Here is an 18,009-nt window from a genome sequence, read left to right as displayed (position 1 = left end):
GCTGACCCCCCTCACCGCATCCGCGGCTGCCTCTTACCTTACAGCTGCCCCTTCCTTCTCTCACACACACATACACACAGCACCAGCCTTCAATCGCAACCCCCAAAGGTCCCCTTTGGCTTCTCAACCACACATCCTTACTAAACCAGACTTCAATCCCACTTCAGTAACCCCCAAGCACACCCCAAACCGCTCACCATCGATACCTACGAGCTTCTAACAAACCCATAGAACACTCCTGCCTCACTACGCACCCAACTACCCAGCAGCCTGTAACTTCTCCCAGCACACCGTTTAATTGCACAAAAATACAAGCACACCTCGCAGCCCTTCACTTCCACGCACTAACACCACAAAAGACCTTCACTTTTCCTATCATCTCTTACAACACATCCTCTACACAATTACAAAACCTACACCCTCTGACTAAGCCCGGTATCGCGCAGTGTCCCCTGGATCCCACGCTGGTAGTTCACCACCCAGATGTAGAGCCCATGAACAGAGGCAAGCACACAACAGAACCCACAAACCAGGCCTCAAGACATCGCTCTCCTCACAGCCCTGGGGGCCTCACTCTTTCCCACGCGTTAGGGAATCCTGAGGGGGTGTGAATATCCAGTCTCCATCCCCAGGGTGCCCCAGGCAGACAAGCCCCTTCAGGCCTCCGCCCACAGACACTTCGCATACAGCAGCACCGCTCTAATAACCCGTAAACATTCCAGTGTTCCCCTCCTTTACCTTCCGGCCTGTTTTCGGCAGCCATTTCCCCTCCGCGCGCCACGTCCTCCTCCTCGCGACCGGTACCCCCAAGGCGCGCGCAGGAGCCGCTACACAGCCGCGCGCAGGGCTAGCGTGGGCGTGGTTTCGGAAGAGAAGGCGTCTACACCTTATCATCCCCACCAACCCGTGTTACAGTTGTCCAGACTGTCTCTGAGATGGACGTCAGGAAAGACCAATCATAATACAGGTTCTTTCGGCTTTAGTGACGTTAAAGTGTTGTTAAAGGGTGAGTATTGCCTCCTCAAGCAAGTCTATTGGTTGGTGGAATTTATTTCTCTCTCTCCTCCCGCCTCCTTTGAAGAGGGTGGGCAAATGTTTGGTTCGCGCCCACTGACGCATGGATTCCCCGCCCTGCTAACGCCAAACAAATATTCTGAGTGGATGAGGTCTGGGAAGTAACTGTCAAACTGTAGTCCAATCAGAGAAAGAATCATAAGCAGGAGGTAGAAATCTGAGGCACGCATTGGACAACACGGAAATTACTTCCCACGAACCTTCAGCCAATGATTGAAGGCGGTTGGTTTTTACTACGCTTGAGGTGGGTGGTTGGTAGCTATTAATGGCGTCCCGTGTGATGGAAGGGTGCGTTGGTCTTCTTTTCAGCCAGGGCTCCTCTTTCACCGAGCGCTGCTCACCTCTTAAGGGAGAGGGTGTGGTGCTGGAAACCAGGGTTCGAGCCTCGGGGTCGCGTCCTACATCTTGTGATTCTGGGCAAATCACTTAATCTCCCCGTGCCTAAATGTGTAATGTTAATACGGTGCTCATGTAAAGCGCTCCAATACCTTCTGGTCGAGTTCGCTCTATATAAACATGCAACAAAAAAAACAAGCATTTGCAATGCAATAGGTCTCGCATTTACACGAGTTTAAGCAATTGGCAATGTAAATGACAATGCCTTTTATTTATGTTCAAAAAACAAAAATAAAAGGCATTGTCATTTGCAATGTCAATAGCTCAAATTCGCGTAAATGCGAGACCTATTGCATTGCAAATGCTTGTTCTAGTTCTGTTCACCATCAGCAATAACTTTTTTGTCGATGCTAAACTGCTTCAGCAAAAAAAAAAATGGCTAAGCCAATAAGTCTGCAGAGGCCAGATCTATTGGCTTTGCAAAAGCTTGTTTGTAAGTAGAGTACACCTTGGTGACATGCTGCAAACCAAATCACTCTTGCAGAAACCTTTTAACATGGAAGTACTGACCTCCATAATATTTTTCTGGTTTTAAATGTATAGCAGACAGGCCAATGTTGTGCCATTTTATTTGCTGTGTGAGAGGAGGTGGGTCCTCAAAGAGCGAGGGACCTGGAGATGGGGGTGCTGTCATTCAGGCGTATCAGCCTGGTGTAGCTTAGTGGGGCACTAGTGGGGCGGAGCTTCAAGATGGGCAGGGCTAAGTCAGCACAGCTGGAGGGGTGGAACCTGGAGAGGGGGGGCCACTTCTCAACACACACACAGGGCTTCTGAACCCGCAATCCTGTGTGCCCCAGGACGTTGCAAAATCTGTAATGGATTTCATGATTCAGAGCGACTACATACAGCTGGAAACCCAGTCTGTGAAGGGGTGCCCAGCTCACCTTTTGCTCACCATGTGATATCGGCTGTTTACAGGGTATCTCCGTGTGACACATACATGCACCGTGTGAGTTTTGGCACGTCCGGTGCAGCACCTAAATACTGTACTCCATCTAACTCAATTTTTGAACATCTCTTTCGATTTTCCTTCCCTCTGTGGGTAGCTGCGGCTACATCCATGCATGTATTACATTTATAATGGAAAAATGCAAAAGTAAAAAAACAAACCTTATGTAAGAGGTACAGACCTTTCATAGGGATTTGTCAACGCCATAGTAAAACAATTGCAGGTGTTGGAGGTCAGCAGTGTAGGGGTGCACTCGAAGGCACTTCACAAAGTAAACACTGCTAGACAAAGGCCACAGCTGGTCTGCGCCTGCTGGGGGAGGTGGCACGAGAGAGGAGGCGGCTTGTTATCTTAACTTCCCAGCAGCGGGACCACCCTTTCCCTTATCTGTCAGCACATTTCTCGCCCTTCAGAGCAGCCCCGCCATCTGTCTGCTGCCACCCTCCGTCCCACCCTCACGTATGCGTCCCCTCTCTCGGCTGCTTCCTTGTGTGAGGGCGAGATTTCCGCGTCGTTACTCGAGTAGTGCAAAATTCGGCCATTTGGCGCTTCTATATGTGGCAAGAGTCACATTCCCGGCAGATTAAACATTTGAGTGTCTGAACTCCACAAACCCCGCTTGGTTCTGCTTTATAACACCCACCCCTCATGTATCAACGTGTTTGCACTAATCCCTGCGTGGCATGGATGTCGAATTGTCAAATCAACAAAATGGCAGAGGTAGCGAGAGTGACCCATTTGACACCCAATGACAGAGGGCAGAGCCCTTGTCACGCCCCTTCCCCCGAAAAGACTCATATGTGCGCCAAAGGTATTGAGGGAGAGGAAGGAATACCGACTACATCCCTGTTTACTTCTTTTCAGTGCGCCTTATTCAGACCTGAAAATCAGTGAGACCAGAGGACAAGGCAGAGGTTGCAATTGCTACCCCCGCCTATGATAGACGCCCTTGCAATGTGCCGTTGATAATCCGAAAGCCAGTTTATTGTCTTTGAATAGCACTTATGCAGCACACACTCTCAATTAGTATGGTATGGCAGCGCCTTTAGTTTGTCACAGGTGTTACTTTTCAAACTTTATCCCTGCAACCCGGAGTCTGATTCAGTTTTCGTGTGATCAGCATGATGAGTATGTCATTTGCATTATAGGTATAAAAATACAGTTACATAGGTACAGAATAAAGTTCCTCTCTTCATTTATGCAGAGAAGTGGGGCTCAGCACGCCACACCTAATGAGAAGAACGCGTGTGTGTGGGACACCTTGTGTGGAGATCATCACACTGGCCTGCTGCCCACGGAATTCCTGCAGACATCGCAAGTGTCACTCGTCTCGAGTGATGGTCACTCATTATATAAAGTTTTTGATTTAAAGCAAACCTGTTTTGAGCAATGATGTGTTGTAGTCTCCTCTCCGCCTCCTCTCCCCCTCCTCTCCCTCAATTCTTGACTTTAAAAACCATTATCAATGTAAGTGCGACCAAGTCATACCAAACCATTTTGCATAGAGAGACCACTTCTAAACTCTTAAGTGGAGCACCTAAGTGCAGCACCTAAGTGCAGCACCTAAGTGCAGTGTCTCATCAAGATGGGTGGGAGAGACATGAAAGGGAAAGCACAGTAAGGAAAAGTAATGTGTAGCATGTACTTTATGCATACTTATATAATGCAAAAAGCTGCGGAGTGCATAAATGACAAACATAGAGGTACATGAAAGGGGAGATCTAAAGGAGGAGTGAGCAGAAAATATAACGGAACTCAAGCATTGGCAGAGCCAATTGGTCTACCATGGATTGGATGCCAGCTTTTTGGCATTGCCAATGCTTGTTTTGTATCATCATTACTTTTGTACAATTTAATTATTGCCATGCCCCCTCCAATATATAAAAACATTGTTGTAGTGTCAAGAAGCACACATTAGTATATTAGTCTCTGCCAGACAGGCAGCTGCTTTGTGTGAGAATGTGTTTCTTGTGAAAGGCCAGAATGCCGCCACTCCCCGTGAAGCTAACCAGTGGCTGAAGTTGGCTGACCAGCTGCCCCATGCTGTATGCTCTGGGGCATAGATACCCCCAAACATTTTCTGAGGGGCTGCAAAGTATGGTCTGTGGTGAGCCCGAGGGCCGCATTGAAGCTAGCAGGATGGGAGTGGGGCTTTGTGGGTGGTTAAATGTTGCAGGATACTTTAATAGATTATTTTCCTTTACTTCAGTTAGCTTTTAAATAAAGCAAAAGACACACAATTGATGGACGGAATGCAGAACAAATCAAAACATTCACCTCCAGTCAAGAGATCTGGTTTAAATCCATCATTCTTTTGATCACCATGCCACCCCAGTTTAGACCTGGCCATATGCAAATCAGTCTTGACACTGTGCCTCATGGGAACAGTCTAGCCCGAACTGCCAAGCCAGGTCCTCCCTGGACCGGAAACAGGCATCCTAGGACCGGTTTCAGGGTTTCACTCCTCTTCAGCCAGGATAGCTTGAGTCATGAAAACAGCTGAGTTACACCAAATCTGGCAGAAAGATGGATCATTACCCAGAAAGTGTGCATTTTTTTGGGATTTAATGTAAATTAATCCATTTTGAGAAATCCATGTATATCTGGGCAGTTGGGTTAGTGCGACTCTCGCGGTAGTCCCGCAGGCACACAACTCCAAATAATAGAACAATCTGAGTGGCAGAGCGGTGATATCGCTCTGTGATTGGATGGTCGCAATATGATGAGAAATGTTGCAGCTGCCGTTTCAAAACTCAAATTTGGGTCCTGAAACATAAAAGAAAATAAGGTTGGGGAAGCAGAATAGGGTTATCTTACACCATGGACCTTGTGGGGGAATGCCAAATGACGCCCCCCTCCACCCCACCTTGCAGTCAAATGAGCACTATAGGAGTCTTGTGGCCAATTCTCCTTCACGTATAGCCTTTGGCCGTGTGCCGTTACGGTGGTTGGGCAGCCATGGGGTTTTGGGCATCCACAGACTGTTGGGTGCGGGGCCTGCCTCAGCGGTGTTGGCTGTGTGTGGTGGGGGGTGGTCAACCACAGGAGGTTGGTATAGTTACGGATCGTAATCAAATTGTACTTTAGGTTAAATACCCCTAGAAATTCACTGCAAAGAACAATTGTTTAAGTGACAGTATAGTTGGGTATAGTAAGAATATCTTAATTTACAATTAAAAGAAACCTTACGATTTCAGTGAAAAAGCTCAAGGTTAAAGCGACATTATAGTTGGGTGAAAATGTCAGTTTAAATATCACATTTTAAACTAAAAAAACGGAATGAAATTTACCAGTTATAGTTAGCTCAAGAAATTATAACGTGCGCTCTTGCCATGCACTGTTTATGACCTCACATATTTCAAGAAATATGATGTATTTTATGACATCATTGATGCTAACACTCTGCATGCTGGGTGCATGAGTTACTTTTTGGAGTTCATTTTAACTAGTGCATTCCACTTCTTTTAGTTTAAAATGTTAATTTTAAACTGACATTTTCACCGGACTATAACGTCACTTTACCTTTGTTTTTTTCAGTGAATGTTATATATGTGTGTGTGTGTGTATATATATATATATATGTGTGTGTATGTGTATATATATGCATGTATATATATAAGTGTGTGTGTGTATACCTCCATGCCTTTCCTTCAAGCCCAGAGCCCCCGAGGAAGTGTCAGAGTACACGAAACGCGTCGGGCTGGACTGAACATTTGTGATCTTGTCTCTGTCATCGCACTGCAACCTTGAATAAAAATTGTGGCAACAGACTCACCTGTTCGTGGGCTTTCTCTATGGCAGGCATTCTTGGTTTGGATTTGTTGCGGCTTTGTTTGGGCCGCGGAGAAAGCCCCGTTGCTGTTTTCAGCTCCCCTGCGGAGACGCCAACCGGCGGAGCCGCTTAGGGAACAGGAGCCAGTTATCGAGGAGTCAATGCAAATGCGGTGTGTCTGAACCAAGAATCACGAACCACTTGGATTAAGATGGACGCACTACAGATACCATCAGGCCACAGCGGTGGCCACGCCCAACAAGGCGGGATTTAATTGAATTAAAATGGTGCCGACAAAACCTCCATGCCTTTCCTTCAAGCTATATATATATATATATATATATATATATATTTATATATTCACTTAAAAAACCATAGGTTTCACACACGTTATAGTTAGGAATTAGCATTTAAAAAACCTTGCGAATTCACTGAAAAAAACCATAGGTTTCACACATGTTATAGTTAGCTGGACAATTCACTCGTAAAAAACCATTGAAATTCCCCGTTATAGTTAGTTCAGCTAACTATAACTCGCGCAACCGCAATCCACTGCTGATGACGTCACATATTACATCACTGTATTCACTAAGATACTGTTAATAAGTCAGTTATACAATTAATTTTGCAAAAAAAACCATCCATTTAGACACTTATTTACCCATTTATTCTTCCATTAACCTTTAGATATACATATATACATTTTTTTTATTTTTCTGAAAGACACATATTCACTGGATGATGTCATCAGTGATGTCATCAGTGATGTCATTTGAGATGTCATCAGTGATGTCACTGACCATGTCATGAGTGATGTAATATGTGACGTCATCAGCAGTGGATTGCGGTCACGCGAGTTATAGTTAGCTGAACTAACTATAACGGGGGAATTTTAATGGTTTTTTACAAAGTGAAATGTCCAGCTAACTATATAACATGTGTGAAACCTATGGTTTTTTCAGTGAATTCGCAAGGTTTTTTAAATGCTAATTCCTAACTATAACGTGTGTGAAACCTATGGTTTTTTAAGTGAATTTGCAAGGTTTTTTAAATGCTAATTTCTAACTATAACGTGTGTGAAACCTATGTTTTTTTTGTGAATTTGTAAGGTTTTTTAAATGCTAATTTATGTATGTATTATATTTTTTATATATTTATTTTGCAATAAACTACCTATGTATATAGTTATAGATTGACTGTATCCTGTAATATGGAATGGCTCAGCTTTTTTTTTTTGAATTTGGATAAAGTTGAACAGCATAGTTAATATCTTCTATAAACTTCTAAACAGTTTAAAAAAATGTTTATTTTTTTTAAGGGTTTTTCAACGTGCGCGCACCGTGCGCGCACCATGGGCGCACCCCGCGATTTTTTAAAAAAAATATATATATTTTTTTCACCCTTCGGGGTCCTTCAGGGACCCCCTGACAAAGGCTAGGGGGTCAGGAGCTCTCTACCCTGCCCCCTTTTCACGTTCTCCACCTTTCTTTTTCACTGCCACACACAAAATGGCGTCCGACACTTCCTGATTTCGACCGATTCGAATGTTGACTGACATCTAATCGCCAATCAGAATTACGCTCGCGCACATTTGTTGCGCGCACGGTGCGCGCATATAGATATTTATGTACTTTTAACTGCAATTTTCTCAGGAACTACTGAACAGATTGACACCATATATGCAAAAGGCACATGCCTGACCTGAGGACTACCTCTTTGCCAAATTTCAAGTAACTCTGTTCAGCCGTTCGGGCTGTACCTTCGACTAAAGGTCCTATGGGAAAATGCATGGGGAAAACGCGTTTTGGGACCCCCCTTTTTTCTCAGCCCCCGCTTGACGAATCACCCCGAGACTTTCAGGGTAGGAGCTGAGCAGAGCGCCCCATTAGTTTTGAAAATTTCACGAAGATAAGTCAACCGGCGCCAAAGTTATGCAAAATAGAATTTTCAGATTTCCTATGGGAACTCAGTCCTAACTATAACTATCTACTGGCGACCGCCAGTAGATAATATATATATATATATATATATATATATATATATATATATATATAGTATGTATGTATGTATGTATGTGTGTATATATATATATATATATATATATATATATATATATTACCTACTGGCGGTCGCCAGTAGGTAGTTATAGTTAGGACCACGTTTCCATAGGAAAACCTCAACATTCTATTTTGAATAACTTTGGCGCCGGTCGACGAATCCTCGCGAATTTCTCAAAATAGGTGGGGCGCTACGCTCCGCTCCTACCCTGAAAGTCTCGGGGGGATTCGTCAAGCGGGGGCTGAGATAAAAGGGGGGTCCCAAAACGCGTTTTTCCCATGCATTTTTCCATAGGACCTTTAGAACGAGCTACAGCCCGAACGGCTGAACAGAATTACTAGAAATTTGGCAGAGAGGTAGTCCCTAGGTCAAGGAAGTGCCTTTTGTAGGTTTGGTGTAAATCTGTTCAGTAGATTCTGAGAAAATAGCCTTTAAATCAATATATATATCTGAGCCCGCTTACGGTACGCTTACCGTACGCTTACCGTACGCTTACCGTAAGCTTACGGTGGCGTGCGCGAGCGCGATTCTGATTGGCTCTTAGATCTTAGTAAACATTCGAATCGGCCGAAACCAGGAAGCGGCGTCCGCCATTTTGTCTCTCGCACTGAGTGTTGTTTATCAAACATGATGGCCAAAAACATGTTACGGGGCTGTTTTGACAACTCCCTCCCACATAGTCATGTTGAGGGAGTCCCCAAACATCCCCCAAGAGCAAAAACGGTTTTATTTTTTTTTCGGCAATTTCGCGGGGTACGCTTACCGTACGCTTACCGTACGCTTACCGTAAGCTTACCGTACGCTTACGGTAAAAAAATAAAAATAAAAAAAACACTATCCACACTTACCCCACCCCCTGTGGTTTTGGTGGCCGCAGGCCACCAAATGTGCAGGGCTTATTAATAGAGAAAAAAAACGTAATTTTGGCAACATGAAATTATAAAATCGAAATAAAAAAAACACTATCCACATTGACCTCACCCCCTGTGCTTTTGGTGGCCGAAGGCCACCAAATGTACAGGGCTTATTAAAGTTGATAAAAACCGTGCACGGAACGAACTGCGTTAAGTGGGCGCGCACGCCACAAATGGCGTAAAGTAACTTAGCATTTAAAAAACCGTACAAATTCACTGAAAAAACCATAGGTTTCACACACGTTATAGTTAGGAAATGGCATTTAAAAAACCTTGCTAATTCACTGAAAAAACCATAGGTTTCACACATGTTATAGTTAGCTGGACATTTTACTGATAAAAAACCAATGAAATTCCCCCGTTATAGTTACTGTAGGCAACTATAACTCACGCGACCGTAATCCTCTGCTGATGACATATGTGTCTTTATGAAAAAAAAATATTTGTAATATATGTATAGCTAAAATTTAATGGAAGAAGATATGGGCAAATAAGTGTCTAAATACAGTATTAGCATCAGCAGAGGATTGCGGTCGCGTGAGTTATAGTTGCCTACAGTAACTATAACGGGGGAATTTCATTGGTTTTTTATCAGTAAAATGTCCAGCTAACTATAACATGTGTGAAACCTATGGTTTTTTCAGTGAATATATATATATATATATATATATATTCCCTTTCATTCCAGGTCCTATTCACCATCAAAATACAGTCACACCAAGTGTGTCGTATATCACAGGGGGATTGTGAAACATATTTCTATTGCATCACGATATTAAGCACCATAAAACAAGAAAAAGCCTACGTGTTTCAGTAAACGCCTTTAACTGGGCCAACCCGTTTCCCATCACCCCCGTGTTTATATACCATTTGTCTTCTATTGTGTTGCCAAATAGTTTCAACAACTAGACCGTCACCTTTACATTTTCTCTGTCTACGTATCCGTACCACAACAGTAACAACCTCTCAATTCAATAATACAGTATTTGCATTGGTTTTTAAAACAAGGAATGATTGCATATCTCCCACATTACTCATGACAGTTTTTCCCACACATTGCTGCTCGTGAAGTGCTTTGCGATATGTCCCCTCACAGGCCAGGTCCCAAGTTTATTAATGCCAAAGCTGGTGCCCTCAGTTGTCGTCCACCTTTTATATTGGCTGCATTTCAGTTTACGTGTTCATATAGCAGTTAATAACATTGAAATTGTATAAAGTGTCATAGTGCAAGATACATTCTTTATCACAGTAGTACATACATAAATACATTTCAATATGGCTGATGTTAATGGCAGCATTACTGTTCACTTACCGATTCATCTATTTTCCTAACAAGGAGCAGCCATTGAATTATGTAAAGTGCCATAGTACGAGTTAAGTTCTAATCGCATTGGTTACAGTGGATCCTGCATAGTCCGGTTTTCAAAATATTATAAAGTGTCCTCATGCAGTGTATACCCAGCCATGTATTAATCCATCTATTTTCATAATGACAAGAAGCCGCATTTAAATTATGTAAAGTGTCATAGCGCGATATGTATTTTAGTCACATTGATTACAGTGCTTTATTCACAGTCCTTTGTAAAGTGTCCTAGTTCTATGTAATCCTAGCGATGTATGTTCGTCTAGTCATGTGGGCCCTTCTCTTCAATATCCGTATGTGATCTACTTGCCCCCATTACTCGGAAATCACTGTTCAATCTGTTTTGATCCTGTTTGTTGGTCTATTATCAAAGTGGCAATTAGTAGCACTCGAGGTATATAAAGTGTCATAGTGCAAAACACAGTCTAAATGGCCACAATTGATCCACAATCTACATCATTATAAAGCGTCGTAGAGCGGCGTCATTCCAACCATTTTTGCTGCAGAATTCTCCTGCCTCTAGATTATTTAGTGGCACACATGGTTGTGTGGGATGGACTTGGTTCTGGGTACATGGACCATCTTTGTATATATGGATGACAACCCTGTCATGTCATGGGCTGTTGTGTTTTCTTACATGAGATCTATATAGTGCATGCAGTCACTGCATACGAGTCCAACAAAGGTCAATTTCTTCTCTGTAGAAGTACGACATTATTTTATAAACATGCTTTCTAACGTGTCATGGTGCGCAAAAAATTTCAGTTCAAGGTAGCGGAGATTCATCCATTGCCAGCAGTGCCCCATATTCAAATATATTTGACAACTTTATCAACTTGCAGTAAGCAAGGTGGCAGTTCCAATGTATAAAAGAGTGTTGAACCCTCCAAGCCATGTCCCTCATTAACATATTGATTGAGTGAGCATTGGACACCACTGATGTTACTGTGCATATCCCTGATCAGTGTCTCATGACCAACGGATTGCATGTCCCCCGTGAAGCTCATTCAGGGCTTGCACTGCACCATCAGCCCCTTGCTGTGTTCAGGGAGACGATGAGTCGCAGTTATATATCTACGTGGAGTTCTGCATCTAAATTGTGCCCTCATGGTTTCTCAGAGCCCAACAGAACGATCGTCCTCGATACACATCTCCGCAGCTCTAATTCACGGTCTCCATTCTGTGGGTGTGCAGTGATATGTTTGATCTGATTGTTTTGGAGGATGCTTGGATTTCCACTGTGAACTCCCAAAATGCTTTGCCATTGGGTAATTTCTATCTTGATTACTGATAGCTCGCAGTTGTTGTATGATACGGAGTCTTACTCTATTGATGGTACTCCCTACATATTTTATTCAACAGCCACATTCTAGTACGCAGACCACGAACTCCGTATCGCATGTGATCGTTTCATTGATCTCCCATGGTCTGCTTTCAAATGTCTCGTACTCCCTTTTGTTGACTCCATGCCAGAACACATTGCGCACTCCCAGAAGCCCAGGTTTTTGTTTGGCAGCCAGTTGTCGTTTTCTTCACGGATGCAGATACTCGTAGTAAGTATGTCACCTAGTGACCCGGATTTTTGATATGTTGTTCGTGGGTGCTGGTCAACTTTGCCTTTTATATGTTCATCATTTCGGAGAATATGCCAGTTTCATTCCAGTATAGATTTATTGTACTGATACTCATTATTGTACTTCATGAAGAAGCTGATATGGGAATCATTCTGATCAGTTTTCCCAATCGGATGAATTTGGTTTGATCACTCCGTTACCTGTCATGTAGTATCTCCTCTCTTTTCTGTGAACACACTCACTGGTATAACTCATCCAAGATTTTCTTAGGGTATCCCAGGTTCCAGGAATCTCCTGATTGTCATTTCCACTTCCCGCCGGAGGTCATTATCAAAGGAGCAGATTCTGTGAGCTCTCAGCAGTTGGCTGTAAGGGATGCTCCACTTTAGTGCCTTAGGGTGCCCACTGTTTCTATGTAAAATGGAATTACACGCCGTCTTTTTGTTGTAGATATGAGAGTTCAGCTTGTCGTCATTGACATATAGACAAACATCCAAAAATTCTAGAGTAATTTTGCTCCATGTGGCGGTCAGCTGTATGTTGAATATGTTGTGATTCAACGTTTCGATGTATCCTGATATGAGTGATTCCTCTCCGTCCCATTTTATGAACAGATCATCGATAAAGCGCACCCACAGTATGACCTATATATTTTTTAATTGCATGGGATTCTGTAATTCCTGTATAAACGCCACTCTCAAATTTCTTTATAATCAGCAACTCGTAACGCACCCAGTCGCCAATTATAAAGAAAAAATGTAAAAACTAGATATAAGTTATTATGGTCAATTTCTGACTTCACAATGTCTGCTACCAGCAGCCGAGGTGAAAGGCGAGTCGGGTCACAGAGCATAATTGAAGCAGCTGTGTAAAATGTTGCTTTTCTTTCTTCTGCTCTATTTTTCTAGTTTACAATGACAAGCAGGGAGAACGTGTTTATTTTTGCGAGCCATAGATAGTTAGATAAAAGCTTGCATCATTCAGAATGTTTCTACACATTCCGAGCTACTGCAGATTTTTTATTTTATAAACCGATTTCTATGGAACTGTTTCTAATATCTGTTTGCAACAAATATCTAAAGTTTTTTGATGTGTTTAATTTTGCACTAGAGGTTTTATTTCCATTTGTCATGTTTGCAAATATGCTTGCCATTTTATATGAAAGAGTTACGCACCAAGGCTTTAAGTGGTTTGTGGGAGAGGTGATGGTGTGACCATGTGTTATATGGGATAAAGTATCCCGGTGTTCATGATAAGAATATTGCAAGTCACCTCGGGGTTCCATAACCTTATAAAGGAACTCAGCCTTCAGCCTCGTTCCGCTATATGGTTAAGTGACTTGCAGTATCCTTGTAATGTACGGTATGGGGGACTTTATTATATATATCAATATGTTAAACATATCAAACTACTGTTTAAAATTTCCTGATAATTAACACCTGTGAAGATGCATATGTTTAGTAAAATGCATAAAGGGAGCTATGAGGTTTTGTAAGTACCACATATCATAATTCCTCTTCCTTTTCATTCCAGGTCTCATTTGCAGATCGGGGCTAAGCGTACACCGACGCCATGGCTATTGTCCAGCCATTTCCGTTGACCATCGACCAGAAATCTGAAGCCAGTGGTACGCAGCTTCTTTCGGCCACAGGTTCGCCCACCACCCTGACCATTATGGGAAGTGTCAGCAGCCTCATCTCAGGAAGATCATACCATGACAAGCAGTGCAAGGCGAGCGAATTCAGCAGCAAGTGCCGAAAGTCTGCCCACGTGGCCAACTTTTTCAAGCAGCAGGAAGGGCTTCTAAAAAATGGCTACAGCTCCCAGGATCCTCTGCTTCATGGTTTACCAACTAAAAAGTCCTGCGCGACTGGGGCAGCGGGCAATGGGAGCTACACGTATTTAAATGATGATTTTAAAGGGGACTGGAACGAAGATGTGTGCGCCAGCAGCCCGGGCAGCGACACAGAAGACATTAGGGAAGAGCGGTCCTTGAGCGGTCACTTAAGGGGACCGCCACCCAAGCTGATACCGGTGTCAGGCAAGCTGGAGAAGGTGAGGCACTGTTTGAGTCACTATTTGAGTATTAACAAGAGCACAGGAGCAGTTGTTAAGTGGTGCAATTCACTGTTTGCGAAAAATCAATGTTTCCAATCATTTTCTGAAGAAAAGTTAATGGTTGAAGTAAAGGGGTTAAAGGCTCTTCTAGAAAAAGATTTCAGGATGTGGCTTTGATTGCAACTTCATTGACAAATTTACAAAGGTTTCTAGAATTAGCACTTGAAAGCCACCACACCTTGCTTCAGTACCCACTCACGACAGAATATCCAGGACACTGCCGTCAGCAGCGGGGGCGGGGCAAAAATGGTCTCACACCTTGGCCATAGTGTGTGACACTGCCCTGGCTGCCTGTGAGCCGCAGAATACCATGTACACCTACACACCCTCCACATTCTGAACTGCAGTCTTAACATCCAGCGAGCAGTACATGTATATTCGACCTATAGAAACATCGAGTAAGCTCTACCATGAACGTTTGTCTGTGTAACTCGTATAGTTTTCAGTGACTACTACAGCTCTGGTTACTGTAAAACGCACTAAGCTGGAACAGAACCGAAAACACGTTCATTTGTGCAAATGCTCTGTAATGTTACTCAGAACGGAAGGTCCTTCCCCACTGATGTCATTGGAAGCAAAATCCCCGAATGCAGTACTGTTGGTTCCAAATCGTTGCCCAAGCTAAGTTCGCAAGTTATGGTTGCGCGTGTGTTACCTAGTCTTGTTGCAGCTTTAATAATCAGGAGAGACTGTTTTTTTAATGTATTTTTTATTTTCAATTCTTTGCCTTAGGGGTTATGATTGCTGTGCCTTTCAGCTGCCGGGGATTTTGGGTTTTTTCCCCCTTCCTGCATTGTGTTCGGTTCCAGAGCGTGGTCCATGGTGTGTGCACAGGACATTTGAGCAGCACTCTCTATCTCTTGGTTAAGAGACTCAGGTTTTCGACTTGCTCGTTCACATGCTAAAGGATGCCAGCACAGGCACAAATTGTGACTATTCTTACATTAAGGCCTTTCCATTCACAAAGTGAAGCACTGCCACCTAGTGGAAAGTACTTCAACGTGTTTTAAATAAAACAGCAGTGAATTACAGTATTTACTTTTTTTTGTCTTTGCAGCGTGAATCTCTTCTAGATTCACATGCTGTTATTATTCAGTCATCTTGTGGCTGGGTGCAGAAACTAGTATTGTGTAATCTAAAACCCTTTTGTTTTTGTACGTCGACCATAGGACACTTGACAGACTTGGAACACTCGTACATGTATGTGACACTTCAGGTCTAAGTCTGTTGTCCTTCGCCCTTTCAGGTCTTTTAGAATTACGTTTCTTGTTCACAGGTAGTCTAACCAATGATTTTTTGTCACTCGAATGGGATTTGTCATGTGTTGGGAAATCTTTCAATCCAACTACTTTTGGCTTGTCCCGCAGGGGTAATGGAGTCCCCTGGTATTTGACAGTGACTAGGAGGACCGCGTTCTCAAGTACAGGCAGGCCCGGCTCCAGGATTTTTTATTTGGGTGGGCCAAGGGCGCAATTTGTCGTTTCTGGAGGTAGCCTACAAGCCCTGATTACATCATAAGTACTTGCAAACAGGCAGCATGATACAACGGATTGCTTCTGTGTGTACACAGAGCATCTGGAGAGTTATTTAAAAGTAAGACCAAGGTTTGGACCCAACTGCAAACCCTTGAATTCCAGCTGGCCAGGCTTCAACACAAGTACTTGAATGCTAAGCATATTATAAAGCGTTCAAGATTAAGAAAGTCCCTATTTCTAAACGAAAGCCTTGAAACCAGTGCCCCTCATCTCTCCAAAGCACCTCCCCCTCATGACGTCCTCCTCGGATTTCCTCATTGCCATCCTCCAACGCTGCCCTTCATCTCTCCGTAGCCTCTTCCCCTCATGACCTCCTCCTCAGACTCCCTCCCTACCTCCCTCCACCAGTGCCCCTCATCGCTCCATAGCCCCTCCCCATGACCTCCTCCTCAGACTCCCTCCCTACCACCCTCCACCAGTGCCCCTTATCTCTCTGTAGCTCCTCCCCCATGACCTCCTCCTCAGACTCCCTGCCTACCACCCTCCACCAGTGCCCCTCATCACTCCAAAGCCCCTCCCCCATGACCTCCTCCTCAGACTCCCTCACAAACAACCTCCACCAGTGCTCCTCATCTGTCCGTAGCTCCACCCCATGATGTCCCCCTCAGATTCCCTCATTGCCACCCTGCAACAGTGCCCATCATCTCTCCGTAGCCCCTCTCTTGTATGCATTTTATTTGTTGTATAGCGCTACTCGTTGTGTAGGGTGTCACAGTACTTTACATCACGCACACATTATGCAGAGACAATGAATCATACAAGTATGTAAATCAGCTTATAGGGATTGTCACATAAGCTAATGAGGGTTACCAGGTGTAGGAATCGCATGTCATCCATACTGCTGGGCAATATGTTTTGAGAGGGTTAGGTTTGGAGAAGCACAAACGCAGGATTTAAAGCATACCCCAGTGGTTGGGGGTTGGCTTTACTGATTAGAATGTATATCTGCCCAAACAAACTCTTTATTGCAACATTAGAATTATGAAAGACTGGGAAAATTTGAACTAACTAGCAATAAAAAAATTAAAAAATCTAATGATACCATTATAGGTTGAATGCAGGTCTTTGATGACAGTCCATAGGTCACTGTCCTATGTTAGGATTGTAACTTCTGAACTGCAAGTAATCAAAGGATCTCTGTGACAAAGGCAGTAACCCACTTAGCTATCCACGTTAACTAAAGTTTATCTGGATTTAAAAACTACAAACAGACAAAAGGTTGCTCTCCTGCAGGATCATTAATCCCCAGAGTTATCTGGACATTTTAATAGTTGTCGTACCTCCTTGGCAGAACAAGTCATGATAATGATACAAACGATTTAAATAAAATATACACGGCACACAAAGTATGTTTCTTGCACACAGATTGAAAAAACGCAACAATAGCCACACATTCTTTTACCTGCTCCTTACAAACTCTGTCACAGCCCCATCTGATAAGCAGCCCAAGGCCTCAGGAAAATGAACCTGCATAAACAAACTCCTCTTCACCAGCGCTGAAAAAAATTAAATATCCACGCAGCAGGAGGGTACACAAATCCAGGGCCAACGAAAAGATTTTTCACCTTCGCCACGCCCCTATTGTACCTGCACGAGTGGGCGGGGACACATCCCACCTTTCTAATAGGAGATGCAGATGCGTGATTGGGGGTGCGAGCCCAGGCCCAATCAAGCAACTCCTAAAGAAAGAAGGAAAATAACGTTCAGAGAACGTTTTAAATTGCAGTGGCCATTTTCTGTTGGCCTTGCTGATGTCACTGCCAGGGCCAAGGTTCATGTTTGGGTGGGCCAGGCTCAAGTTTGGGTGGGCCTGGCCCACCCGACCCACCCTCTAGAACCGGGCCTGAGTACAGGGATACTCCTTTTCTATTTTGAGTTTTGCTGCACATCAAGCCGGAAACCAACATTTCCAACTGGGCTGCTATGCAAGACCCCCCTTGCAAACAAGTTATTCTCGTGAGTTCCCTGGTCAGCAGCTCTGCAGAAACGTTCACGTGAAGCTCACCTGAAGCCTGGAGGGCATCCTGTGAGCAGGGTCTCCAGTTGCAGCCTGGCTCTCTGCTGGACATTACTGGAACTACTGATACCACAGTACTCTTAGATGGGCACAAAAGGTATGGTCATTCACTTTCACTCAGCAGATACCCTCCTCCATGAGATATTTCATGCCCCGGAGAAGAGACAAGTCTCCGACAGAGAAGGAGGATTAATATGAAGGCACACAAACCTGCGCTCTCTAAGATTCCACTCTGAAGC

General features: G+C 43.8%; 1 protein-coding gene across 7 annotated transcripts in view; it reads left to right on the top strand.

Moving 5' to 3' along the window:
* Nucleotides 1–18,009, top strand: part of LZTS2 (leucine zipper tumor suppressor 2) — a 647,770-nt gene that overhangs the window by 568,289 nt on the left and 61,472 nt on the right. For all 7 annotated transcript variants that reach the window (XM_085606497.1, XM_085606500.1, XM_085606493.1 and 4 more), the window contains one exon: nt 13,634–14,155. In XM_085606497.1, coding sequence (XP_085462623.1) covers nt 13,673–14,155 — 483 coding nt within the window. In that variant the 5' untranslated portion in view covers nt 13,634–13,672. The remainder of the gene's footprint in view (nt 1–13,633; nt 14,156–18,009) is intronic.

The sequence above is a fragment of the Triturus cristatus genome, chromosome 1_2 (assembly GCF_964204655.1).
Source record: "Triturus cristatus chromosome 1_2, aTriCri1.1, whole genome shotgun sequence".
In the NCBI taxonomy this organism is placed as follows: Eukaryota; Metazoa; Chordata; class Amphibia; order Caudata; family Salamandridae; genus Triturus; species Triturus cristatus.
Note: the sequence above shows the minus strand (reverse complement) of the source record. Positions and strands in the feature narration are given on the sequence as shown.